Raw genomic sequence first — 27033 nt, forward strand, 5'->3', positions numbered from 1 at the left:
TGTTAAATATACTTGGCAAAATCTGACTTTGAACCTGCCAGTTCTTCTGGGTTTGTTTTGCTTTAGTTGCTTAGAGCCTCTCAAAAGTGTAAGAGGGAATTAGTGTTACAGTCTTATGTCTTGTACGATATAACTGCAATTGAGGCTAAAGATAATCTCTGTCAGGATAGATGTTATTTAAGTTAGAACAGTAGGATACTTTGAATAGGTGTGTTGCTATTTTAGAAAAGTGTTCTGAGTATAAGAGTACAGAAAACTTATGAATGGGTGGATAGCTCTAGGAAGCGTTCCCTGTAACGTGGTGACAACTTAAAAATGAAACTTGTTACTGCTAGTGATGTTACTTAGGTTTCAAATCTCATTCAGTGGAAGGAGCCTAAACGTACAGTAGCAGTGTGATGTGTGTTGGGTTTGGTTTTGGTGGTTGGGTTTTTTTGTATTTTAATTGATTAATATTAATCTGGCTTAAGAACTCCAGGTAGTCTATAAAGTAGCTTGTGAGCTGCACAAACACATGTGTGCTTTTTTCTTTTTTGCGTTCTGAAAGATGGAAAGTCTGCCCATTTCAGTGTTCCAAATAGATTACTGCAGTGTGTGTTTTCAGTATAACATACATTCTAGTAAGAGTCTGTGATTACTTAGTTCTGTGTTATTTATTTATGTTTTGAGCAGTGAGGTATGGACTAAGTGTAGCTTACAAGAGCCTTTATTATACAAATATAAAGGAATGCTACAGAATTATCTTTTAATATATAACTTGTTGATGAAACTTTACACAAATGCGGTATCCACTCTGCATGTTTATTTCTTGACAGTTTGTAGCTCTAAGTAATCACTTAAGTTCACTTTAAGTTTCCTACATCTGTGATACTGCTTGAACATAGGTGATACTTATTTTTCTATGTGAAAAGCAGAATGCATATTTAGTGTTGAGTTCTGCATTTTTTGAGTTACTGAAGGAACTTATCATCTAATAATACTGGAACATTTTGTTTTGGCCTGAACAGCCGAAGAGGTCTGTTTACAATGAACTTAAGGAAAACACTGAGCTAAAGTGAAAGTTGTAGTTCAGAAATTCAAGAAAAGCAGCCTGTTTAACAGGAATTTATAGCTTCTTTGCAACCAAGTTAGATTTATATCTGCTGTGACTGTAATATATTTGGATTCTTCTAAATATAAATCGATAGCCATTATTGCTCCCTTATGGAATTAAAGATACTAAATAGTTTATGTGTCTCTTCACAACACTGCCTGCAAACTGTTCATTCTGCTTCTGTTGACTTGTTGAAGTGAGAAAATGTGACTGTTTCCTTGAGAACCCTTCTCTCTTGCACCTAACAGGTGATGCTATATAGCCTGTATACCCATCAGATCATTTTCTAAGAGTGAAATTCAAGTGAATTAATAGAATGGAATCTGAATGTAACAGTATTAAACCATGAAATTGTGTGTGTAGTTTTTAGTATTAGCAGATTGTTAGAGATTGAAGTCTATTGCTGTGGCTCAACAGCTTTGCTTCTCTACTCAGGTTAAGCTTGAAATGCATGTACTATGAAATGCTAAAGAGCTGGCTCAAAAGCAACCAGTATGGGATTGAAACAGTCAGGAGGGAGAAATGCTTTGAAGAACTGTCGGGTCCACTCTCCCTCCATTGATATCCTCTTTTTGTCTGAGTGCTCAAAAATCCTTGAAATACTTAACTCTGCAGTTGGTTAAGATCACTCTATATCAGTATATTGAAATAAGACTTTTTCTAGCTTCAGTGTTCCAGCATACTGTGCAACGCCTTTGTAGATCGGAGGCTTGCATATTCACTTCTCAGATATAGCTGGGTTAATTTATGGCCTTTGGAAGTTATGATGGAAACCATGGCTTTTTGGCTTGGGCGAAGAAATACTAGTATGAGCATAGTGATCAGTTTCTGTAGTAAGGTAGGATCTGAAGTGTATATTGTCTGCCATCTGAATTTGGCTGTCATAGTAGCACCGTCATCTGTGACCCTTAAGATCACTGTGTAGCCTATGTTGTTTTGTATGCCAGGTTTAGGAATAGCATTTTATCTCAAAGTAGACACCACATCCAAATTCCAGAAGACCAGGTGCCTGATTGGATTATCCTAAGAGCAAGATGCGGAGCCATTGTTTTTGGCAAAACTTTCCACAATAATAAAACAAGTAGAGATAAATGAGAATATCTTGCTTGTGTCCTTTGTCACGTTGGAGGAAGAGAGCAAAGAACTTGGGAAAACTAGTGATCACGTTTGATCCTAATATTGTCAGGGTGGGAAGAAAGACTGAAAGATCAATCAGAAAATACAGAGAGAATATGAACATAATGTTGAAGGCTTTGTATAGCATGGTTAACTGTTTTTGGTTGCTTAGTAGCGTATCGTTTCTAAAACAGATGCTGGCACCCTGACATACCACAAAGTAAAACGTTTTTCTACTTTTGGATATTATATGCAGCTGTATAGCTAGTTTGGGATACTTCTTGGGAAATGGGATAGACTGAATTAATAGGATTGGGAAGACATTTGGTATAAGCAACAGCTTGCTTGTTTATGGAACAGTTCTTTACACAATATTGGGGAAAAATCTGTTACTGTAAAATACAAGACGCTTCGTGACCTATGTTCATTTACTATCTTCAAACATACTTCTTGGCACTTGATGGGAGGGATATATGTGATTCGGAGTGGATGAATTCCTGACTAACCCTTTGACTGTTCTTTCTTCTCACTGTTACTCTGTACGGTCATCCCCTAATCCTGTTAAATGGGCGTATCTTTTTCTCCTCCATGGGACTTGAAAACTCAGAATGATCAGTGACGAGTTCTGTGCAATGTGTCGCATGCCACCAGTAGAAAAGAATACCAGAAGAACCTCAGCGTACTACTGCATGGAACTGTGAAGCTGTAATACAATCTACTGAAGTGATACATGTTGTTAGGCATGTTGGCAAAGTGGTTAAGATCACCTAGGAAATTCGTAGTGAGGATTTGGTTAAAGATGCGAAGGTAGGCAGAACTGAGTAAAAGACGTGTATGTATGCACAAGCAGAAACTGCCCCATAGTGAGATTTGAGGGTTAGTTAGTTTTTCTTAAAGGAGGTTTTTGAGAACACTTCTATTTTATTGTGAATTATCCGATGCAAAGCATTATATACGGTCTTAAGATGCGCATCTGCAAGGAGATGGAGCATATGGCCTAGGGGGCACGTCCTGTGTCTGCTGGGTCCCCTGGAAAATAAGCGCTGAAAGCCCCCTGGCCAGCTCTGTGCCAAAAGATACTTTTAAAAATGAAGAAAATTCTGAAGCCTTTTTATGATGATCAAGCAGGTCCTGAGTGAGGCTTGTGAAAGGGCCGTGTGATTCCCATTTGGTGACAAAACGTACTTGGGACTGAGGATGGAAACTTCCAATTTTTTGTAGTAAAAACTAGTGACTTGTTTCTGAGATTGAGAATGTTCTAGAATATAACAGTTCCAGTACTGAAAGCATTCTTGTTGTTAGTTTGTATCAAGTGAATCCCAGGCTGCTTTTGTCCCTGCTAGCTAGTAGCACAGTCTGCACCTTCAATGACCATAGGCAGAATTTCTAACTGAATCTGAGTATGTAAAGTAAGATTCTATTGTGCAGACTAACTTCTGCTAGTAGCAGAGAGAAAGATGCTTTCTGCAAATCTAATGCTTTTCTAGAAGAGTGAAGAGTGAGACCCTAGTCACCAGTTAGGTGATGCACATTCCTCACTTGTAGTGCCCTAATTCATAGATAAATCAAAGCAAGTTAATAACAATTTCAAGCAGTGCTTTATACAGTGGGTGTAGGAATGCTAGTACAGATGTGATTACATTTTTTTTCTTCTTCATTTTACTGTAACTGGTTTGAGTGACTGAGTTGGAGCATAAAGCAGGGAGGTAATAGACATTACTAAAGGCTTGGTTTGTGACAAAGTGGTATTACTTCAATGTTACTTGCATTGTGAAAGGAGTATCAGCTGCTGTCTCCACAGGGCAGACTTTTTTCATCTTTAGGAGTGGTTATATAGTTAGTGTTTCCCATAGCATTGTATTTTTACTGTTTCTATTTGCTGTTATTTTGTGTAAGTGCAGTGGAAAAAGTCTTGTGGTTTTGTGTAGGGTTTCTTCAGTAGGGCAGAAATCATAGGTAAGGTCTTAATGAAAAAACTTTCTGTGAAACACACTGTAGCTTTACCTTTAAAGCAGACATAGGGCTCTCTTCATGTTCTGTTCTTACTTACCGTGTACTGCTTTGACCAGTCTCCAATCTAAAGAGTTCAACTAGAAATTTTAGAACTGCTTTGAACTACACTAATTTGCATTACTACTTCTGTTACTGGTCTGACAGACTTGCCAGGTATCCAACTATACCTATGGAAGCTAACTCTATTAGAAAATAATTAGTAGATTACATCGTTTCAGAAGTTTAGCTGCTGTCACCAAGCATCTTGGAAAAAGGATGAGAGGTCTAGGGACAGCTAAAACAAAGCTGTAGTGGTGGCAGGAACAGACCCACTTCTGAGTGGGTGGGTTGCATCTACAGGAAACCACCTTCCATGTCATGTTGATACTGGTCAGCATGCATTCCAGATGGAAGGTCAGTGTGAAAAATGCAACAGCATAGGGGTTTTGTTCCCATCTTCCATGTTAGCATTTGTGCTCTTTCTGGCTCTTACAAGGTTTGTTACGGCTCATGGCAATTCTGAGGGCTAACAGCATTTTGGTGAATGTTTGGGGTCCTGTCCCCCCCCACCTGTGAGTGACAGCTGTAGAAGTTAGACTGAACTGGCTGTGAAGTCAGTTCTTCCTTTTGGCTGTGACAAGCAAGCATTCATCAAAGGACCCTTCTATGTGTGTACTTGATGCAGATAATGGGCTCTTTGTTACAGTGACATGGTTACATTTAATGTAAAAAGGTATTGTACACTGAAACTGTATTTAGATGAAATTTGTCTGATGGAGGAGATGGTAAAGATAACATTTGTGAGGTCTGCATTTCTTAATGGTCAACATAAAAAACTTAGATGTGTCTGTTCATGCTGCTTGCCTTTCTTGTAGTGATTAGTGTGCTGGTTTTGTTTTAACAAGTGGTGTTTCAAAAAGGGGAATGGAGGAAGATTTAAAGGCAATGCAGATAGAAATCCAGTAGTTGATGAAAGGTGGTGTAAGATCACTGCACAGCTTGTTGAGATTTGCAGGTTATAATTGCTGTCGTGGCTGTGAGTTGATAATAGCATTTGGTGCTTAATTTTAATTAACTGTTAGATACTTGCAAAACTTCACAATTCCTTCTGACATGACTGAGTCCTTCCTGTTGCTTTACTAGTGGTGTTACTGGATGCCCTTTCCTCATTTAAAAGGGATCTACTTTGCCATCAGGTTATGAAGCTGTGTCTGCAATTCTGTAGCTTTATTGGTTTTTTTGGGGGGGGGGCTAAGACTCTCTTCTAGAGTCACTTATAATCCAAAAGCTTAAAAAAATTTGCTGTGAAGACCAGTAATGTGTGATTGGGGACTGAACTTGCAACTTTGTCTCAACCCATTATAAGTGTTTGATTGCTTTTATTTCTCAGTAGCTGTGCCAGGTACGGTTGTCTTAATGGTTTCAGTCATAGATGGGCACACTGGTGTGGTTTTTTTTTTTTCTGTGGCTGGCTGTTCTAGTATGCTCTCCTGCTGTATTTCAGTATTCTTTATTTGTTTTGAGAGCCAAAAAAACCCTAAATGAACCTTGCCATGGCTGCAGTGTACCAGCCACACTTGGATTGGATAGTCTGCTTCAAAAATGCAATTTATAAATACAAATTAGTCCCTAACTCTCCAGTTGCTGAATAGTTGCCCGGATTTGAGTTGAAAAGATAGGTGGGCTTTTTTTGTCTGCCTTTAATATCCTGAATCTCTTACATATATGTGTGTCTGTGAAAAAAGATTCAAAGTCTGAAAAAACCCACAGGTTGTTTGGTACCTTTTGTAATATAGGAAACACCTGTTGGATGTCTTGTCTTTTTTCATTATAGGAAACTGGCTTCCTTTTAGGGCATAACAGAAAGCAATGATGTTAATGCTTATAGAGTAGCTTTTTTAAATTTGCTGGTCCAATCCTTCTCTTATTTGGACATGGGATTTCTGAAGTTTTGCTTGCATTCCTCAGAAGGATATGCTAGCCATAAAGCTGAAGACAAGAATGCAGTGGGGTTGCTTTTTTCCCTCCCATGTTGAAATCATAGCCCCATGCAGTAAAGAACAACATTATTAATTAATAAAATAGAAACTTTTTAGCTATGATACTGGCCTCATCCGTATCAGAGGGAGGGATTACAGATCATCTCAATGTCTATAATTTTTTTAAATTTATTGGAGACTGTAAAGATTATATGTGAACGTTAAGGTCTTCTCCGGAAATGTGAGTTGGTAACTCTGATATTACATAGTGGAAATACTAAGCAGAGGAATGAAAGTAGAAATGATAAATGTGTTTGACTGCTAAATGGATTCTTTTTTTAGAGAGAGAAAATGATCTCAAATTTTTTATTATAGAAAAAACTGCAAGCAGCAGACAGTGAATGCATCCCCCTCCAAACTAAAAGCAGACTGGCAGTTGAAAATAAAGAAGGGAAAGTAGGAGAAGGAAAGAGATCAAGCTATTTTTTTTAATGGCAATTAAACCACCTGTGAAGTTTTGTTTCTAGACTTTCAAGCATTTCAAACTAATTTAATTTCTATGCCACTTGCCACAGCAGTGGCTTGACTCTGTGAGCTGATAATAAGACTTGACAAAATTTGTGTGGAATCCTTAATATTACTTAAAAGGATAGAAGACTTCTAGTAAGCTGATCTCTACATGTCTGCTCTGCAGGGTATTGCTGTTTAGGGCTATATCATGTAAATGCTGTTAGAAATACTTCATAATTTTAAGTTCTGAGCTAGCATTTTAAATTACTTGCTTTCTTTGAAACTTTATTCTTCAGATCCCTTGAATAAACATACAGTACAGAAGTATCAATGTAGTTTTTAGTAACTAAGTATCAGTGCAGTTTTGGTAACCATTTGTCTTGCATTTGGAATAATTATAACATTATTACTTTAGCAGTTCCTAGTTAGTAAAGTAAAACTTCTTGGTGGGAGTTCAGACCCCTTGCAGTGGGAGAAAACTGTTGGCAGATGTATTGATAGCTGGAGAAGAGACTTGTAGGAAGGAATGGATGCTAGAAGTATTTTGGTGTATTACTGTGATGTAGCCCTGTCTTGAAAGGGCGTGAAGAAATTGAGAGAGGAAGCATAGCCAGTTGAAATAATGGCTACTCCAAAATGACATTGGCATGTTGTTTGGCTTTTTAAAACTGTTTGCATGTGTATATTGGTGTGCTTACAATATTGCACAGCTGATGATCACTTCAGTGTAAAGACTTAGAATATGAAAGTAATCTCCCTTTGAAAACAGCATTTCTTAAGAAAACTACTGAATCTTTGAGGTGGATTTGCCCAGTAGTTTGTCACTTGCAACTATGATAGTTTTGGAAGAGGCTGTATAACAAATGTACTCCTTTTCTGATACTCCAGAGAGAAGCATTGAAGTAAACTTGAAAAAGATTATTTTGAAGATTACAGAGAAAACAGAGTAGGTTTGACGTTTCCATATAAAACTTTGGCTTTTCCTTCATAAGTAGGGCACATGTTGCATTTGGAAGAAGGCAGCTTACTCTGTAGGCAGTCTTGATTTTTCTAGTGTTGTCCATCAAAATAGAAGAGTTCCGTGGTGTAGGCATATTTCTGTTCAGTGGAGGCACCACAGGCAGCTCTGCCTTAAAAACACAGTATAACTGCAATATGCATGGCTTGTAAAAGTACGACATAGCAAAACTGATTACAGGCATGACTTGCTCCATAACATACGTTGCCTGGGGCATGGGGGAAGGAGGAAGAAAGATAATATTAACTTAATAGTCACTTCAGACTTTACCTGCAAAATGCCTTCTCAGTAATCTTTCATTATTTTGCTGGGTTTCTAATTTCTCTTCCAGAACTTTTTTTGCACATAACCAAATTAAGATTTATAGTCATTTATTAAACTTATGTAGGTGAGACTTGGGTGAAATCTTCTCATTTAAAGCAATTTTTTCTTAGTTTTATAAGCAGAGTCTCTCAGAAAAGCTGGTCATTCCTCCATCTGTGTTTTCACTATGTAATGCTAAGGTGCTCAGTGTTTAAATAATATGGGGCAGGGGGCTTTCTAGCACTTGATTACCAAAAATGGTGGGGAAATGCTTGTGGAGGATACTGAATCTCTATTCAGTTGTCTTAACCCTTGATAAGGTAACCCAACTGTTTGGCATTCAGTTCTTAATTGACATTCCGTATGTATTAAAATATTGTTCTCTTTTAATTACTTAACTTCATCCTCAGGATATCTGCAGAGATGGGGAAAAGTTGTATAGGTTATTGTCCCAAATACATGGATTATGTTCTGTGAAGGAAAGGAGGGCTCAACTAAAGCCATAACATCACCACTAAACTAGGGAAGATTCCAGATGGCACTAAAGCATTTGTCTAAATGCAGATACCAACATTTATGGTATAATAAGTATGGTAAAGTGGCATAATTTCCGTTGTGTCCAGGTGCTGCTGCTGTGTTTTATTTCTCTTGCTTGACATTGGAATAACTTTCCTACTTTTGTGCTAGGGCTTGCACTGATAAATGTGAAAATTAAGGGAATGTAGAAGTAAGTAGAGATGGGGTTTATGCTTTGTAGCAACTGAAGTCAGATTAATTATTTTTCCCCAAGAGTAAATCAAAAGATGAATTTTAACCTGCTTAAAGATTAAAATAAGAAATACCTTCATTTTTTTCTTGTTGTGCTGGCAAGCCTGCACACTCTTTGAAGAGTGTTAGGGATTCCAACTTCTAGTTTGAAACACAAAATGTGTTTGTGATACTGTCATGTTAGGGGAGTATTTGTCTGTGTATGCATGCAGGGTGGGTTGATCAGTTCTGTCAGTTTTTGCAGGATATGGTAGCAGAGAAATCATGGGTAGTATATTTAGTGTCTCAGTTCTTGATATCCTAATTAAAAGGGCAGTCTTGCCTGACATCTTGAAAATGTGCAGCTGTCAAAACTTATTTTAATTGTTCTGTAAACCTGAGTATGAAGAAAAGCAGGAAGATAATCTTGCCCACAGCCTTTAACCAGTGAAGTTCAGGTAACCCTCAATGAAGATGCAGCTTACCTGAATAAAAGGACCAGGGAACCTCTAATGAAAGTGAAGAGTCAAGCAAGAAGTGACCAACAGCTTTGAATTTAATTTTGGAGTTGCTATCTTAACACAAGTGGCCACTCTAATTCTGGCAGCAGCTATAGCTGAGTGGAGCTTCAGGAGGCAAAACATTGGCAGGCTCCTAGGGGTTGCTGGCTTCTGTTTCTGAACTGCTAATGTTCTTAAGTACCTCTTTTAACAAGACTAAGATTTTTGCATACAAAAGAAAGCTCATGACAGACATGAATGTACTGTCTATACAGAAAGAACACTCTGGTGTCCTGGTTAGAGGTTGCCAAAGTAAGCAGCTTTCTCCTACCTCCATATATTTTCATGCACATCAAAATTTGATATACAACCAACTTCCAAGGTCTAACCAGCTAGGTAAAAAGGAGGATGAACTTGTTCAGCTGAACAGTTAAAGGCTGATCAGAGAAAATGGATATGTTTACATGATAACTACAGTGCCTTTCTAGAAATGTCCAAGCCAGTTATGCCTATATGGTTTTGTTTAGTGTGCCATGCCAAGTAGAGATTTGCGTTCAAAATCTGTGTGGCCGGTTGGCTTGCTGTTGTACTCAGGTTAATTAAGGGAAGTGAGAGACGGGGCAGAGTAGCTGTGAACAGCAAAGTGTCCGATACAGCTGTGTTGCCTTCTAGTAGCACTGCTTCTGGTATGACCTTAGGGAACTCTATCATGCTATTGCCAAATACTGGTAGGCGTGTTAAAACGGTAGTCTTCTCACCTCTTGCCTGCTATTTTTGACTAGTGTCCAGTCTAGGTGGGCAGAGTGGGGCAGGTTGAGCGAAATGCTAAAAATTAAAGCTGTGGTTCAAGTCATGCAAAGCACCAGTGCAGCCATGGTAACTATATCTCTGATCTGATGGTGGTGTCTTGAAAAAAAATATTCAAACCCACACACTTTTTGAGAGTACTAACTGGAACAGAATAGAATATAAATGCTTAAGAAAAAGAAACCCCTGCTAAAATTCATACATCTAACCTTAAAGCTGTCATGTTAAGTTCAACTAGTTTTTCCTTAAATGTTCGGACACAAAAAGAAAACTGTACTGCTGAAGCAGTCAGCATTGCTGATTTATACATTTCCAGAGCAGTAGTACAGGAATTCAGGACTCATTTACACTTGCAGATTATCAGGTGGTTGAGCTGACTGTGGAATTGTCCAAATTCATCTTGTCTTGTTATTTATCATCGGATTCAGTAGAACTTTTACTCTGCATTTAGGCTTAAGGTGATGTGATTTGGGGCAAAGATGGAAGAGACAGATTCTGGTTGCCCTGTCCCTCTTGGTGTATTCCCTCATCCTTGGCCATGCTGGCTGTGGTGATTGGCAGACCCTTTGAACTGCTTCAGCATGGGGACTTGGCAGAAACTCCTTCCCCTCGTCCACCAACTGCATGTCACTTCAAGTACATTTGTCACTAGGAAATGACTTGGCAGAAGTTTGACCAGTGTCAGGGAGCCAGCAGAGGGAGACTGCACAGCAAGGGGTAGTGCAGAGCTGCTTTGCTTATAGCCTCCTGTAGCACTCCTCTGTCAGACTGGATGGCGTTTCAATCCTGGTTCTCATTCTGAGCGCAGATGGTGCTGTTTCAGGATACAAATGTGCCCTCTAAGCAAGGTGTTTGGAACAGATAGCCAGAGCATTCAGAGTTCAAGTCTTAGCATAAGTGAGCCACTTCTACAGTGTGTAAAAGTTGACTTGGTTGTCACACAGATTTTATAATAAAATTCACTAGTTCACAAATTAGAATCCTGGACTGGATCTAGATCAGATGCGTGGTTTTCTCTGCCCTTCAGCTGTCTCCACCCTACCAAATTAGTGGTGGTAGACACATTTTAAGGCCAAGTTTCTTTTCTTTGAAGACCATCTCTTCAAGGGGTTGCTTAAATAAAAGTTTTGGGGAAGAGATGTTCCTCATTAACTTCTGTAGTTAAGCCCAGAGTGTTCTAAGAACATGTTATTATTTCTGTCTTTCCTACTAGACGTTTGGAGAGGTGCAGTAAGGACCAGTGATGAATCTTAAATGATCATTTCAGTGCTCTGCCTTGAGCCTTAACATTAAATGGTTATGTATTGCTAGACTGTAACTTCACTAGGGACTCTTTCTGGGCCATTAAGCCAGTAGAAAAAAAAAATGCTTTTTTTTTTTTAACTTAAGCACAGTGTTGTATAAAAACACTTGTGCTTGTTTTGAGTACAGCATGGCCCAAAGAGGGAATAGAAGTAAACCATGTAGTGGCTTATATTTTCCATTATTAATTGCAGTCCAGACACCTTTATTGCCCCTGAAGAGATGCTAGTGTTTTGCTAGTGGCTTTGTCAAACTGATTGCCCCCATGGTGGGGGTGTGTGGGCTACAAAGTAAAACTGGAATTTTTTCATGGAGGCTTTTTACATTGAAAAAAAACCCTCATCTTGTGTAGCAGCTTTATTTCAGTTACATTAGTTCATATAACTTACTGTTTTGAATGCATCAAATGAATTACTGTATGAGCAGCACTATTCAGTAGCTTGTAGCTCTTGTACTTTTTTACCAGGATGCACAAATGTTGCATTGGTTTCTAAAAGGAGAGACACCTGTTTAGTTTCAGTGTTTAGGCCGGCCGATAGTGATGCATGGGAATGGTTTTAAAGCAGATGTGTCCCAGTCCATGCAGCATTAATAAAATTTGTTTAGTCCTGTTTATGGCAGCTGATCACATAGTGGTTAACTTCTCTATTAAAAAGAAGTGTGAATGAAGTTCATCAGGTAATACTTTAGAACCAGGTTTACCATGCTGTTGCACATCATGTGAAGATGGGTGCTGTGCTGGATAGTTGTGCCTTGCTTTATTTTTCTGGTATATTGGATAAACATGTGAGCATGGATATGTTCTAGTGATGATGAGCTGTCAGTTTTATATTTGAATGTAATATGTGTACATGACAATACTTCCATTCTGCCTGGTCCCACTTTTCCTTGACAGGAGTACCATGTTGATGTGGCTGATCTGTTGCTGAATATAAGCCATCCCTGGATGTAGGAAAGCCAGATTTAATAGACTTGAACGTCATCCAGTCAGTTAATTCTTTTTCTTATTATTTTAAGGAAAGAACTCCTCTTGGTCTTTTTTTCTTTTTTTCTTTTTTTTTTTTCCCTCCATTATCCATCCATACTGCAGTCCCTTTCAGTACCTCATCTGTGCTGCAGAGAGGAACAGTCTGACCCAATATACCATCTGTACCACTGAGTGGAAGTCATTCTTCTTCTAGATTCTGAGGTAGACTGAAAAAGTCCTGATTGACCAGAGCAGGCTTCTGGTGGAACAGCCTTCCCAGGGTATGCTGTAATACTTGCTCTGTCAGTGTCTTGTTAATTTTGATTACACTGTAGTGTGTTTATTATCCTACTGTATTGAATTCAGAAGCTGGCTGTTCTGGTGCTTAACAATGGGATTTAGACACTGAAGTTTTCTTTTCAAAAAGAAAGAGGAATAGAAATGTCAGAAAGACATCCTTGTAAGGGGATGAATAATAGTGGCTTTCATTTGGGCAGTTTAACTGGCAATCAAAATATCTACGAACAGTATCTTTAAGAATTTGTAAACTCTTCTGAAAGTGCATTAAGCTAAGCAGGCTTCCTGTTTTGCTTCTGCATGACATCATTGAGGAAGTAATGTTCTCTCCCTTCTTGGAGCAATATTTCTGAACGTAGGTGTGCATTTGAAATGCAGAAATGATAACCGATGAAACTTCAGTAAACTAAACTAAGTCCAGGTCGAGTACACTTGTTTACTTTTTCAGCTCTAGTTAGTCACTTGACTCACAAAGGATTGACACATCTACCAGACATGCAGACCTGAAGGTCTATGGATGAAAACACATGTGACCTTCGAAAGTATTACAGCCAATCAATGTATTACATTGACCTTCAGTTCACGTATATGTTGGTTATTAAAATAGCCTTAGAGAAAGTTGTATTTAGTGTTTGTGTGCATTAAGGCTTGAAGCCTTTGTGCCGTTGTGAGTAAAACGCAGATGTGGTGGCTTTTGGTTCCAGAACTGTTGGAGATAACATGATATTTCAAGCCACAAAAGTTACTAGCCCTAAGAAAGCTAAGAAAAAACACTTTCATTGAGTGATTGCTTAACTAGAATGCCAGAGTTTCTTTTCATCTGAGAGGTATTTATTTGTAGTATATATCTTTAGGTTGACAGAGGCATTAGGTTATCTGCAAAGATCAAGAAACAGCATTGAAGACACAGCTTATCTTTAACATGGAAGGTGTAAAGTTAAATTGTTCTTCTCTTTAGCAGAATACTTGAAATGCATTTGAGGTGCATGATTTGGCAGGTTTTTTTAGCTGACAATATGTTTGTGACATACTGATAGCAGAGCTTTTCAGCCAAATACTAGGTAGTCACTGTCATGAGTTAACATACTACTGTATTTGCAAACCTTCTTAGTTGCTAGTACTTCTACTTTTTTTTTTCCATGAACAATATTACCCATGTTTCCAAATGAAACAAAAGTCTGTTCTTGCTTGAAATCTGTGTTAAAAAGCAAACTAAAAAAGCCCTTTAACTGATGGAAAGGGAAGGTGAATTTTTTGTATTGGAAATTCATCTTAGAACTACCAGAAACAGCTACATCAGAAAGAAGCATCAATTGATAGGATGCTTTTTTCTTGCCTATTAGGTGTTGACCAAAGCACAGGCAGGTAAGTGTCACTTGGAAGTCAGTTATGGATACCTCATTAAACTCTTTAATGTTTCTTTGGTTTACATTGAAACAATTACACTGTTGAAAGCAGAGGTTGTCTTAGCCATGAAATTTAGGTGATAGAATACAGTCTTAAAACAGCTGGTTGCTTTGTAAGTCTGTATGTGGACTGTGTCATTTTTTTCAAGTTAAACTGATTTCAGATTGAAACTGGCTGAATTGTTCATACAGACTTATGCCAAAATAACTGGCATTCTTAATGCTGTACACTTATTTCTGTGCAGGTTTGTGGATAAATCAGGTGTTAATACAATGAGACTAATTATGAGGATAGAAAAAGACTGCTGCAGAAAACTAGTAATGGATATTTCAGGTCTTCTGGATCTGAAGGCGTTACTTCATATGACATTGCTAATAGTTTGTAAAAAAGTCTGCATTTGTATTAAGTTCCACAGTCAAGTGCAGATTCTAAAGTCAGTTTTATTTCAGCGAGGCAAAGAAATTTCTTCCTTTATCTCCCAAAAGTAAAGGGGGGTGTTTGTTTAAAGTTGGTTTAAAAGTCTTTCAGATGACAAGCTGCTTTTGAATTTATTCTCAAGAGTATGCTGCACCCAGCAGACACTTTTCTTCCTAGCATGTTGTTTCCTTCTTCAGTTCGTATGTCTTATTCCTTGCAAAGCAATGCTTAGTATTTGTGCAGTTATTATAAATAGTTTAGCTATTTAGTAGAACATGTTACCAGTATTAAATTATAAAATGTTTTTTTTGTCGTTGTAGGAAGAAATCTGCTTCATCTAATTCAATCCTAATTCAGTCCTGCTAATCTGCTAATACTGTAGATTGAAAGATTTTTTTGCTGTTGCCAGGATACCCTGTAATGGGCAAGAAGCCTGAGAAAATACAAATCGTTCTGTTTTTTTAACTTTTAAAAAATTTTTGTTTAACAGGTAAGAAACTATTAAACTTCACCTACAGCAGTAGTTTTAGCTTCTGCATCTATAAAGCCTTATTTTAAGTGGTTCCTGAATGTTTTAAGTTTTTCATGTCCCTGATGTCCACTAAAGACTTATTTACCTGATTTCTGTAGGTTCAGATTTACCACCTTCTAAGCTGCTTTTCCTTCTGCAGTTCAGACTTTGTGTGGCCATTTCTTCCCTTCTCTTGCAGCTTTTTTCTGACTGCTTTCTAGCTGGCTGTTTCTGTCTTTTAACCCACCCTGCTGTTGCACTATCTTCTTTCTTTGCCCCACTTTGTTCTTACAATGAGAATCAAGGGTCATCTAGACACACTGTTGTGGTTATTCTATTTGTTTTACAGGGAGCATGTTTTAAAGTGTTTTGGTTTTGTGCCAGGAGGTGTATCTGCTGCCCAGCCTCCAATTCTTTGGAAGAGTTTCAAAGCAAATGTGTTCATGAACTGACATATATTAGGTATGAATGATGTTTAGCATTATAGGTTATTACATTGAAATATGGTAATACTGCCTTCTGCAACTGAATCTTTGATACTAAACTGCATGCTTCCGTTTAAAATTCTCTTCTGGGTAGCTATGCATTGTTTACCTAAATTTTTTGTATTATTATGGAACAGTCTGCTTTTCTCAGTACATGGGTATCTTCTTTTCTGTTTTGAAGATAACTGAGAGAACTTAAAATATGAAGAATCTGTAAGAATTCTGTGACCAATTAATATTTTAATTGTCTAAATGTAAATCCACTTTAACAGCCAAACTAGAAAAGGATTTATCTTTCCTATTTGAGCGGGGGAGATGAATGTCTAACTCCTAATTATTGTAGGTACTAGAGTTGTGTATTTATTAATACTTATTAACCTGTGGGTTGAGATAGAGTTTAGGAATTTACAAGGATACACCTGTTGCTTGGTATAAAATTGCTCTTGTAACTTCATTGCAAACTAGATTTCAGCTGGTTTTTGTATGTTTGCTGGATGGTTATGACCTTGAATTTTGAGGGATTGGTGTCTTTCAGTAAACACTAATTAGTTTTGACTTGCGTACTTCAGTGTGTCAAAGCAATTGATCATTGGGGCATTCACTCATAATGAAGGGGGATTATATGTGCACATGATGGATATAATCTATATAATGTAAAAAAATGATGTATTTATAGTTCTGATATAGGTAAAAGTGCAGCTAGTGTGTATAAATAAGGGAAGCTAGTGTGATAAGTAAAGGTCAAAGTGGTTTCACTTCTGTCTCAGTTGTCAGCTGTTCTGCAACCTGCTTCTTCCCTTGCCAGATAGGGGAGTGGAAGTCCCTATTTATTAGATAATTTGCTGCATTAGGAGGAGGTGGCAGTAGCTGTTAGAGGACGTTATGGAAACTCCTGTGTCCTCATACAGTTTTCTGACACCTTTCTCTCCCAGTCAAGAAAGGACTGCTACCTGGGGTCTTTTGCTTGCATTTCACTGGGGTATGTAGTTGCCCTCTGAAAGTATAGTAGTTAGCTGAGGTGAGGAGCTATGTGCCGTAAATGAGTGTAACTGAGTGTAACGGCTGGAAGGAATTGTATCTGTAGTACAAGCTTAAATTGTACAATAGGCCGTGAATGTGCTGAATTGTTTGTCTTGTATTCCAAAACATTTGGTTACCCAGGAATTCCTGGCATTTGGGAGAAGGTGCAGTGTTTTGGTTTTTTGGTATGTAAGTGAAATTTTACCTGCAGATAGTTCAAAACACTGAAATGTTGCTTAGCTTAATTATGAGGAGTGCTCCCCCACAGTTCCTGAATCTTACAAATTAATGATAATAAGCATCCAGATGCCCTGCTGGCGGAGAAGGAAGGTGAGGCTAGCCTGTGCAAGGTTTCCCAGCACTCTGTGAAAGAGTTGGTTGGTTTTGTTTCCCTTCCAGTATCTTTTCCAGTTTGCTGTGTCCTCTTGTAAATGGAATAGGACTGTGCGCAGTATTTGAAATATGGGTGCAATATGTATTGAATTGTTGAGGTAAAGGTGTTTGTAGTTTGTGTTCTGTTTTGTTCCTTCTAGTTTCAAAAGGTCTGTTGGCTCCCTCCTCCACAAAGTTTCTTGGAAACTTCACTAACTTACGAAAGTCTAAATGTTAGTCTAAGTAGTGGAGTATTTCTCAAAAAATGGATTTCCACTAGGGTTCACATTTGAGGCCTAAGCAGTCTGTTCTGATACTGAAGAGACCACTACATTTTACTTGGTGTTCACATGAGATTTTTACCCTATATAAAGTGAACCTTGCATTTTGTTTAAGAAATGGAAACTGTGCCATGAAAACTCTCCTGTATTACTGTTTTTTTTAATTTGTGGTTACTGGCTTTAATGTAATGTATTTAAAGCTAGGGACTTGGGACAATAGCTTGTATCTTTCAAGCTAATAACAGAACAAACCTCACTGCTTTAGTTGAAAATATAGGTTATTGGGTAAGTATGGTCTTTATTGTACTTGAAGTATTTAGAAATAAAACTGAAGAATAGTTAAGAGCAGAGTTTTGAACGCTATTTAAAACCCATACTATTTTAATGGGATAGAAGGCAAAGAATTCCATAATTTTTTTCTCCCTGAACTTTCAGTGTAGAAGCAGCAGTGTAAGTGCATTGCCATATAGGAGGGATTACTTCTTGCATTCTTTAAGTGGAGAATCAGTTACGGCATAACTGTGTATTGCTATAAATTAACATTATTTTACAGCAAAGGACTGTTTTGGTCTAGATAAACAAGCTACAAGTGCAGTTGCTGTACTATTTTTCTTCAAATTGCCCTTGATTCCAGACTAAATGCATAAATGCTCAATTTTCCCACTTAATAGGTTCTGGGATATTTAACGCTTTGAGGAATTGTGCCCCAGCCTGCAAAGGACAGGCAGTTGTAGACACCAGGTTTACAAGGAGTGATGCTCTGGCAGTGAAATAGGCTGTTTAAAAAGTAGCCACTGGAATATCTTCTCTGTCAGCTTGAGTGACTGGTAATTCTGTTTAGAGCTAAAATTTTTTCAGATATGCACTCAGGCTTAGCTTTGTTTTCCATTATCAGTGTCAGAATAAGCACTTTTAAATGCTAGCATGGTGTCTACTGTCCGTTGTTTGGAGAAAGGAGAAAAAAAAAAACCACCCCCAAACTGGAAACTAACTAAATGTGGCTAGGGACTAACTGCTGTTATGGGAAACTGGTGGAGGGCATGCTTAGTGTTTTGAAGAAATCACTGAATGCATTTAAAGGTGTTAATGTTGGTAGATTCTCTTTTAATGATAAAAGCATAAGAATTTATCTTCATTACTTTGTCTTCTCCAAACCTACCTACCTACTTAGTTTTCAGAAGGCAATGGATTATTTGCTTTGGAAATGCTTTTATCATTAAGAAATATGACCTTGAAAGCCTGTGGTGGCACCGTAGACTCCTTTGGTGGCTGCTCTCCTTACATCCAACAACTAAGCTGTCTTTTGCTAGTTGCTATACAGGAGTTGTAAAAACCTGTTTTGCTGAAGCAGTCTACATAATTTAGGATGTATTTCAATCATGGAAAAGTTGTTGGTGTACAAGTAACTGTTTTTTTTTTTTCATCTGTGCATTTGACCCCTATAGTGAGAAAACATGATGGTACATAACTTCCAATTTTCTTTTAGTTTATAATGCAGTTCTTGTTATAACTCTCTATGTAGCGTTTCTCACTTTCATATATTACAGAATCTTCAGCTTGACACTGTTAAACTTTTTAAAAAATTTCTCTTGCTTGAAAAATGAAACTGGGTATTGCTGTACAATCTGTGAAGTTCCTACTGGAAGCTCTGTGTATGTGCTTTGACCATCCAGTTGTCAGGTAACAGCCTTCAGCTGGTTAGCTGAGGCCCTTCCAGTTTGCTTTCTGCACTGGTCTGGATCCCTGTATCTGCTTGTAGCTACCAATACTCAACTGTTTGGAAGAAGTGTGAGGTACCAGGTTGAAAGTACCTCCTTGCAAAGTATGTTTCTCATGTTTTGCTGAAGTGTGATGCTTAGAAGTTTAAGTTAAATGAGCAGCTTATTTGTAATAGTTTTCATATTTATTAAAGGGACTTCTGGATGCTTGAATGTAACAACTGTTTTTTTAAAAGGTTCAGTATAGGAGGCGTTGTCTGAAATGAAGCTTGTTTGACTGGAATTCACGTTTTTGTCCTGTAGCTTGAAAACGTGAATGTCTCTTATCTGCTAAAGGTGTTTGACAGCTACATGTCCACTCAAAGCTACAGAGAAACTTACTGATACACTTGTTACCAATTTTTTTTTTGATGGAGGTGGCAGTTAAGCATTTGGTCTTTAGAAAGAACCACATAGTAGTTACTGTTAAACAAAATACACAGTGTAGTTTTCTTCAGCTGTAGTAGGCAAATAGACTTCAGATGTTTTTCTGGTCTGAAAGGATAGCTTCACAGCTTTATTTCTTCCCTTTAGCAAACAATTTAAGTGAGGATTTCATTACCTGTATCTCAGAGCAGTTGATAGGCCTCTTTGTTTTGATGGACTGCTTGCTTTCCGTTCACATTTATGTTAAATGTTACTGTATGGAATGTTATTTCAGCTTTCATTCAGAGAAGAATCTGTTAACAATATTAACCAAGAAGACAAAGCAATATGTTTCTGAAAGCTAGGTGTTCCTTAGGATCTTGAATTGTCCTAACTTGTACATGAGCAAGCTGATGTAAACTTTCAGAAGTACTAAATTTACATGAATTGGTAGTCTTAGTCTTGCTTTCTGGGAATTTTCAGAGATTATGGAAAGCTAACTCAAGTTACAAAAGACAGTCAGAGATCTGCAGCAGCTTTACCAACTTTAACACATTTTTTTCTTTCCATATCTGAGTGTGTTCAGTATTATCTTGGATTGTTCTGCTTCTTCTAGTATCTAATCTTGAGTGTGTCTTGTATTTGGCAGTCTTTTGCATTCAATCCAAATGTTGTGATTTTTCTGCCTATATTGGCAATGGAGTTGAACATTGGGACTAACGCAACCCAGTTGACCTGCGGAATTTATCATAAATTTGCAGATAGTGAAATATTGGGAGGAGTACTCCTGATTTGTGGACGTAAAGTATAATTCTTACAGTGTTAGTGGGACTGAAATGTGAAAAAAAAAATATGAAAATAATTCAAAATTTCAGAATGGGTAGGTTTTGGGAGGGAGGATAGAACAGTAGGCTGTGGGAAAAATAACAATAACTTCTTGTTTTTAAACCTTCAATTCAGGACTATGGTAGGCTGATTCTAGATTATCACCAGTGATAAAGCCTAAGAAAATTCTCTTCTCTTCAGGGTTCCTGGACTTCCTCTTTGGCACGTTTTATGTTGTTTATTTTTCCTTACTTCAAAGGACCTGGGCTCCTGTTGAAAAGTGATGGAATAATCTCTGGCCGCCACCTGACATGTTGAGGGAGCACCCCCTAAAAGAGCTTGCCTGGGCGACAGTTTGTGAAATAACACAGTAACATGTTTGCAGTAGTATGCCTTTTTTTTTTTTTTTGATGCTATTTTCCGTTGTTGAATTTCTCTTGAAATAAGTAACTGAGAAATATGTTGAAGCTACTGAAATGAGCTTTAATCGCTGCAGAGGGATTTACATCTGGAATTAGCATTGATTGTGGTTACTTGCAACGATGCTCCTTTCACTAACTGGGGCAAGGGGAGGGATTTGATCTACTTTGTAGAGGCTTAAAAAAAATAAATCCTTTGACTTTAACAATGCACTAGTTTCACTTGCTTACAGTAAGTCTGTGTGTAGCCTGAATACCCACAAGCTGGTATTTTCAATAACTTTGTATAAGCTAATTTGTGAGATCAAGTCTTTTGAACCCTGCTTGTAAGTTTACTAACACTTTTAGTATAAAAGATTGTTTTTCTGTTTAACCACTTAATCCTTGTATAGGATCTCAGATGATTATAAGTACTGATACCGCAATTAAAATTTTCTGTACCTTTTCTGATATGGGAGTCAAACAGAATCAGAAAGCTGTGTAATCTGGGGGCAGTTACGTATGCTTACAACTTATGACAACTCCATAATGAGTATACCAGGCTTTTTGATATTTAGGCCAAATACTGGAAGTCTTGCTAATGGAGAGTCATAAGGGTTCTGCTGGATCCTTGGACTTGTATCTGTTTTCTAAAAACTGCTCAAGTACTAAATTTGACACTTCACCATTCTAAGTAGCTGTAGTTGCATGCTGAATCCGTTTTAACTTGGAAATAAATGTTTAAAGCTGTCTACCACCTCAGTTTGCATAAGAAATAGATGTTTTGGTGATTTTAGGTCTTTATAAGAGTGTATGACAAAAGCATAGTTTGATTATTGTCTTTAAGCTTGCTCCTGCATACAGCCTGCAGCTTACAGAAATTTTCTTGCTAAAATGGTAAAATTCACCTACATTCTCTGCAGTAACTACATGTCCTCACAGCTGATGTTGCTAATGTACAGCAGTAATGTATTGAATTAATCCTTCACACTTGGAAGGCAGTTAGTAAAGGAGCAAAAGGAGTGTTTCTTTCCTTATTTAAATGAGTACTGCTCAAACCATGCTGCTTCCAATTGTAAGGAAGGAAAAGTTTCTTACTGTTCTCCACTATCTGTAGTATCTCTTTCAATCCACTTGAATTCTACATTGCTATAAGACCAGCTGATACTATGCCAGAGGTTAAATGTCATGTAAAAGCCCTGTTCTGGAGAGGGGGGAGTAGAGCACATACCCGTATTGAGCTTAATGAAAGGTGAAAGCAGGAGTTTATTCAATCTATTGTAGGCTGAATCTTTTCTGCTGGCACAGTTGTCTCAGTAGCAGCTGCTTGCAAAGGTGTCTTGAGGCAACAGCATTAACATGGAGGTGCTGTAGCATTTTGTAAGGGGAGATGAAGTTGCTCATCCTTACACATTTGTTACTGTAACAGGCCGTATTTCAGTGGTTGGGGCCACTGCCCTTTCACATCTTAGTGTAAGATATTTTATTGTCCCTTGTTCTTCCTCCTGTGTTGAGTTTATGGAGGGAGGTACAGTGAGAGAGCAGGTCCAGTGTTGAAATTGGCTCCAGCACTTTGTTGCCTGCAAGTTAAAATTATTAAAATTCCTCTACCTTCATAGGCATTTTCTTCAATGGTAGAGGTGGTACTCTAGTGCGTTAATGCAGTGCCCGTTTTATCTTCCCTAGCTCTTAATTGCTGAGCAAGTTGTTCTGAATCCAAGACACAGTGGATAGATTAAAAATAGAAGTTGGGAAGAGTGAATTCAGTAAACTGGAAATCAAAGTTATCCTTTTTTCTTTAGGGGAGATTAGCATGTTCCTTCCATGTAAGTAAAACCCTGGAGCTGCCTAACTTTATCTTTGGAAGTTAGAATATTGGCTATTGCTAAAGGTACAAAAATTACTACATAGTATTCAGTCATCTTTAATCAAGCCTGATTTTGTAACTCTTTTGATCATCAGCATCTACTGTTGTCTTGTGAGTTCTAGAAAATGTCTGTGTGCAGATACTTCTGGGCTTAAAAGCTATGAAGTACTACTATGAAGTGATACTACAAATAATACTACTGCTTAAATAGATTTGTAAACTTAATGCTTTATGTGTATTCTTCTTATCCAGACCAGCATGTTTTGGAAATTTGATCTCCATTCGTCATCCCACATAGATACACTTCTAGAGAGAGAAGATGTAACACTGAAGGAATTGATGGATGAAGAAGATGTTCTGCAAGAGTGCAAGGCTCAGAATCGCAAACTTATAGAGTTTCTGCTGAAGTCAGAATGTTTGGAAGACTTAGTTTCATTTATAATTGAAGAGCCACCTCAAGACATGGATGAAAAAATTCGATATAAGTAGGAAAACTCTTGGGGGTGGGGGAAATTTGGGAAGGTGGAAAGAAGGGTAACTTCAGTTAATTTGATAGTGTGTTTTGAATCCCTGCATGCTGGTGTGTAGTACAATACTGGTATCTTTATAGAGCAAGTTTGTCATCAGTGGGCTTTGTAGAACTTTTAAAAAAATCGTTCTATGTATTTGCATATTTTCTAAACGAAAGCCTCTTACCTACAAATGCTTCCAAACCCCAGTTGCTGTTTAAAGGACGCTTAAAAAAAAAATAAGAACTCATATGAAGAATCTTGTAGTTGTGATTCATAAGAAAATAGTTGAATGAAAAACCTTATTTGGGTAGTACAGTTAGTTAAGTGCTTAGCTTTTATTGATGACTGGTAGGATGTTTTGAAGATGCTTATTCAAAAGCATATGTAGCACTCCTTGAAAGAATGTACTTAATGTCTTAATTGCTGGTGTTTTCCTTTGTAGACCTAGAACTGAAAGAATTCGGTATGGCCATGAGTTCAGCTACCTTGCTGGGAAGGTTCAAGCTCAAAAGTCAACCTAGCAATTCATATAAAAGCACTTCTGCCATTTTTGGCCTACTTTAAAGTTGCCCATGCAGAAGGCTGCTTTTTTCTTAAAACAGTATGTTAAAAAAAAAAAGTGAAATAAGCTATACTCTTAGTTGCAGCACTTAATTTCTGGTAAACCAAACCTCCTCCTGTAAGTGTTACTAGTAGAGTTTGTAATTGAAGCATCTTTCACTTAGAGTAAGCTGCTGATGCTGTCAGTTAACTTTAGTGTGAGTGTGTGATAGTGCTGTCAAGTGCAGGAAATTACTGGTCTTGATGACACTTTGGTTTAATTACTTGGTGTTCTGAACTGTAGTACCGCTTCATGACACTGAGTCAGAAATAGCTAGTTTTGCAGGCTTTGTCAGACTTAGCTTACTGAGTTTCTACGTAATTGAGATATATATATAAAAATAATCCTAAAGCTATTCCTTTGACCTTTTTAATATAATCAATGTTATGTTAGAAAGGGGCAAACACACTGCTCCTTCCCCAGTATTGGTGCAGTACTATCAGTCTGCTTAATTTCTTGGTAATTAACTTTTTTCCCCTTCAGAAAATGAAGTGGCTTCTGAAATGAGATCAGTATTTGAACAGATGGATTTAACAATAGATCTTAAAATAAAAGCATGCCCTTTCTTTTCCTCACTTCCCTAGTGTTGTCCTGTTGCTACTGAAGAACAGAGTAGGCCATTTCTTAAGTGAAGAAACAGAGCTTGTAGGCTAAATGTGCAATTATGTTACCTTGCAATAGTTTGCCGCTTTAATTAGCGCAGACCAACCCTGCTTGAAAACTTGGTCAAAAGCCTTACCAGGTTTTGAATTCAGAGCTGGAAATATGACAGCTTTGAAGTATAAGTGGTGGATAATTTTATTTTCTTTTCCCCAGGTATCCAAACATATCCTGTGAGCTGCTTACATCGGATGTCTCACAGATCAATGATAGGCTGGGAGAAGAAGAATCCTTACTTATGAAACTGTACAGCTTCCTCTTAAATGAATCTCCTCTAAACCCTTTACTGGCCAGTTTCTTCAGCAAGGTGCTAAGTATTCTTATAAGCAGAAAACCAGAACAGGTAAATATTTACAAGCTCTCCAGTGTAACAAGTGCTCTAATAAAGTTGTACTACTTAGTAGTGCTGCTTTAAGACTGTATGTTTGAGGGATAGCAGCAGGGTCAAAAAAGAGTGTTCCAACTTCCATACTAGTTGAAGATGCTAACTTCTTTTACGGTATGCACATGATTAAGAAATATCTGGATGAGTAACATGTATTTGGTTCAGATTTGCCTGAGCTATTTGTGCGATCAGTGTGTGTGTTTACTTTCTGGCTTAGCTTAGTTCAGTATGTTACGTGGTGATATTTGCATTAATTGCTGTTAGAGGTGAAGGTAGCTGAATTGAATCAATGGGAGTGGGTCTGATTTGGTGTGAAGAATTGTTACTAAATAAGACCAGACATATTGAGTCCTTGTTCAGAAACGTTGTAGTCTCTTCATGTGGCCCAGTCCTGCCATCAGCTGCAATGACTGGTGCTCATACCTGGATGAATTAAGTTTTGACTGTTTTGTATCTTTAATAGAAACAAATACAGAGCTTGCTTGATTATGTTAAAGTTTTGCTGTGTTGAGCTTTGCTCACTAAGCAGGAATGAGAGTAATTCATACCAAAAGGAAAACTGACTGTGCATTGGGGTATAAGTAGTTCATGGTCAGCAAGTTGGGCGTGGAAGGAGGACCAAGACATACCGCATATAGTATGAATCTGTTCTGTGCCACTTTTGCTACTCTACACGTGTGTATTATTTTATCTCACCTTGTACTGCAAGCTTTAAGTGGCAAAAGCATTTAAGATGTTCTCGTTTATTTTCTCAATTTGGTAGGAGAGAGAATCAAAACTGGTTGGTGTGATTTACCATGTAAAATCCAGATAAGCAAATGTAAACTGGCTTCTTAATTTCTAGATTGTGGATTTTTTAAAGAGGAAGCATGATTTTGTAGACCTCATTATTAAGCACATAGGGACCTCTGCAATCATGGACTTGTTGCTCAGACTACTGACTTGCATAGAACCTCCACAGCCCCGGCAAGAAGTGTTAAATGTAAGTAAAATGTCTTGAAAGACTTTTGTTTGATGTGTGAACTGTAAAGTGGCTTATCTTCTGCTGGTTTTACAAAGCTTATTTCTTAGACGTGTGGGATTCTTTTTGCTTCAAGCTGCCAATACTTTTGTAGTGGAGCCAGAGCATTTGTGGGGACAGCTTAGAACCTGAGTGGCTGGTCTCTTCCTCTCTTCTTCAGTATCTAATTTAACACTGCTAGATGCAGTTTTAAAAAAGTTTTGGACCTTACTAAACACTTCTTGGCATCAGAAAGCTTATTTAAAAATTATACATAAGGCTTTCTTTTTTACAGTTGCTCAGAAACAGTGATTTTAATTTTTTCCTGTCTTCTGAAGTATTGTTAGTCCTTTTTTAGAAATATCAACAGTATGACTTGTGATAATTGTCAAACAACTAGTTTTGGTTAGTTTCTATCCATTTAATTTGTTCACTTGGATGACATTGTTACTAATGCCCACAAAAACTTTTCAGTGGCTAAATGAGGAGAGAATTATCCAGCGGCTTGTGGAAATAGTACATCCATCTCAAGATGAAGATGTAAGTATTGGTCTGACACTCTTCTGGGTCTGTCTATTCAGCAAGTTGTACAACGTAATGTGAAAACTTCTTAGTTTCACTGTTTTCTGTTTGCTCATTTCAGCAGTTTAGGTGTGGATCATTTGAGGGAGGATGTATAGGGTTTTTTCACCCGCTGCCCCCCGCCCCCATCAGATCCTGGTCAAAGCTTTATGCATGTGCAGTGCTGTTTGAAGATTAAACTCTAGTGTTTCGCTATTTTAATACTGGAAATAGATTCTTGCCCCATGCATCAAGGTTTTTTTTGTCTTGTTGAGTCTTAATTATGGCATGAAGCTATTGCTTGAATATTTTGGGGTAGGAGAGACTCTTTCGGAGTTGAATCTTTCACAGTTTTTAATTGAAGAATTAGTCCAGTATGTTATTACTTTACAGTGAAAAGCTATGTTTTTCTGTTCCAGAGGCATTCAAATGCATCACAGTCACTCTGTGAAATTATTCGTCTAAGCAGAGATCAGATGTTACAAGTACAGAACAGTTCAGAACCAGATCCACTGCTTGCCAGTCTAGAGAAGTAAGTTGGTTTGAATTTCTGATTTTATTTTCAGTTCATAAAAATTATGGGGTTTAACTTTTGACCTTGAAAACCTTTAGAAATGGAGAGCCCCGCTTTTCAGGTGAATTTTCTTGGCTACCTGTCATCTGTGTGATTTAAAATAAATACTTTAAAAAATATATTAATAAAAATACTCTGCAAGTAAGCAGAGCAGGACTTCATGGGGGGAGGGTGGGGATTGTCTCATTAAAATATTTCCTGCGCTGCCAAGTGGGATCAGATGTGTAGAGGTCAGTTTGATACTGTGCAGTGTACGCGTGGGAGACTTTGGCTTTGATCACTTACTTGTTTTCAGTTAATCTAGGTGTGTGTTTCTGCCAGAGGAGGTGCTTCTGTATTCTCTTTTGGTTATAGGTTTTAGGCTTGTGTGGCTGTTACGGCAAGCTGAATTGGGTTTTTGATC

General features: G+C 37.7%; 1 protein-coding gene across 15 annotated transcripts in view; it reads left to right on the forward strand.

The window, feature by feature from the left end:
- Positions 1–27033, forward strand: part of PPP6R3 (protein phosphatase 6 regulatory subunit 3) — a 64197-nt gene that overhangs the window by 1035 nt on the left and 36129 nt on the right. For 8 of the 15 annotated variants that reach the window (XM_040609033.1, XM_040609043.1, XM_040609034.1 and 5 more), the window contains exons 2-9: positions 14776–14945; positions 15316–15428; positions 18672–20459; positions 22590–22822; positions 24267–24453; positions 25340–25477; positions 25970–26035; positions 26476–26588. In XM_040609033.1, the coding sequence (XP_040464967.1) occupies positions 20448–20459; positions 22590–22822; positions 24267–24453; positions 25340–25477; positions 25970–26035; positions 26476–26588 (749 nt within the window). In that variant the 5' untranslated portion in view covers positions 14776–14945; positions 15316–15428; positions 18672–20447. The remainder of the gene's footprint in view (positions 1–14775; positions 14946–15315; positions 15429–18671; positions 20460–22589; positions 22823–24266; positions 24454–25339; positions 25478–25969; positions 26036–26475; positions 26589–27033) is intronic. The other 7 variants (XM_040609028.1, XM_040609027.1, XM_040609036.1 and 4 more) reach the window with 7 other exon arrangements.

Source organism: Falco naumanni, chromosome 10 (assembly GCF_017639655.2).
Source record: "Falco naumanni isolate bFalNau1 chromosome 10, bFalNau1.pat, whole genome shotgun sequence".
NCBI lineage: Eukaryota > Metazoa > Chordata > Aves > Falconiformes > Falconidae > Falco > Falco naumanni.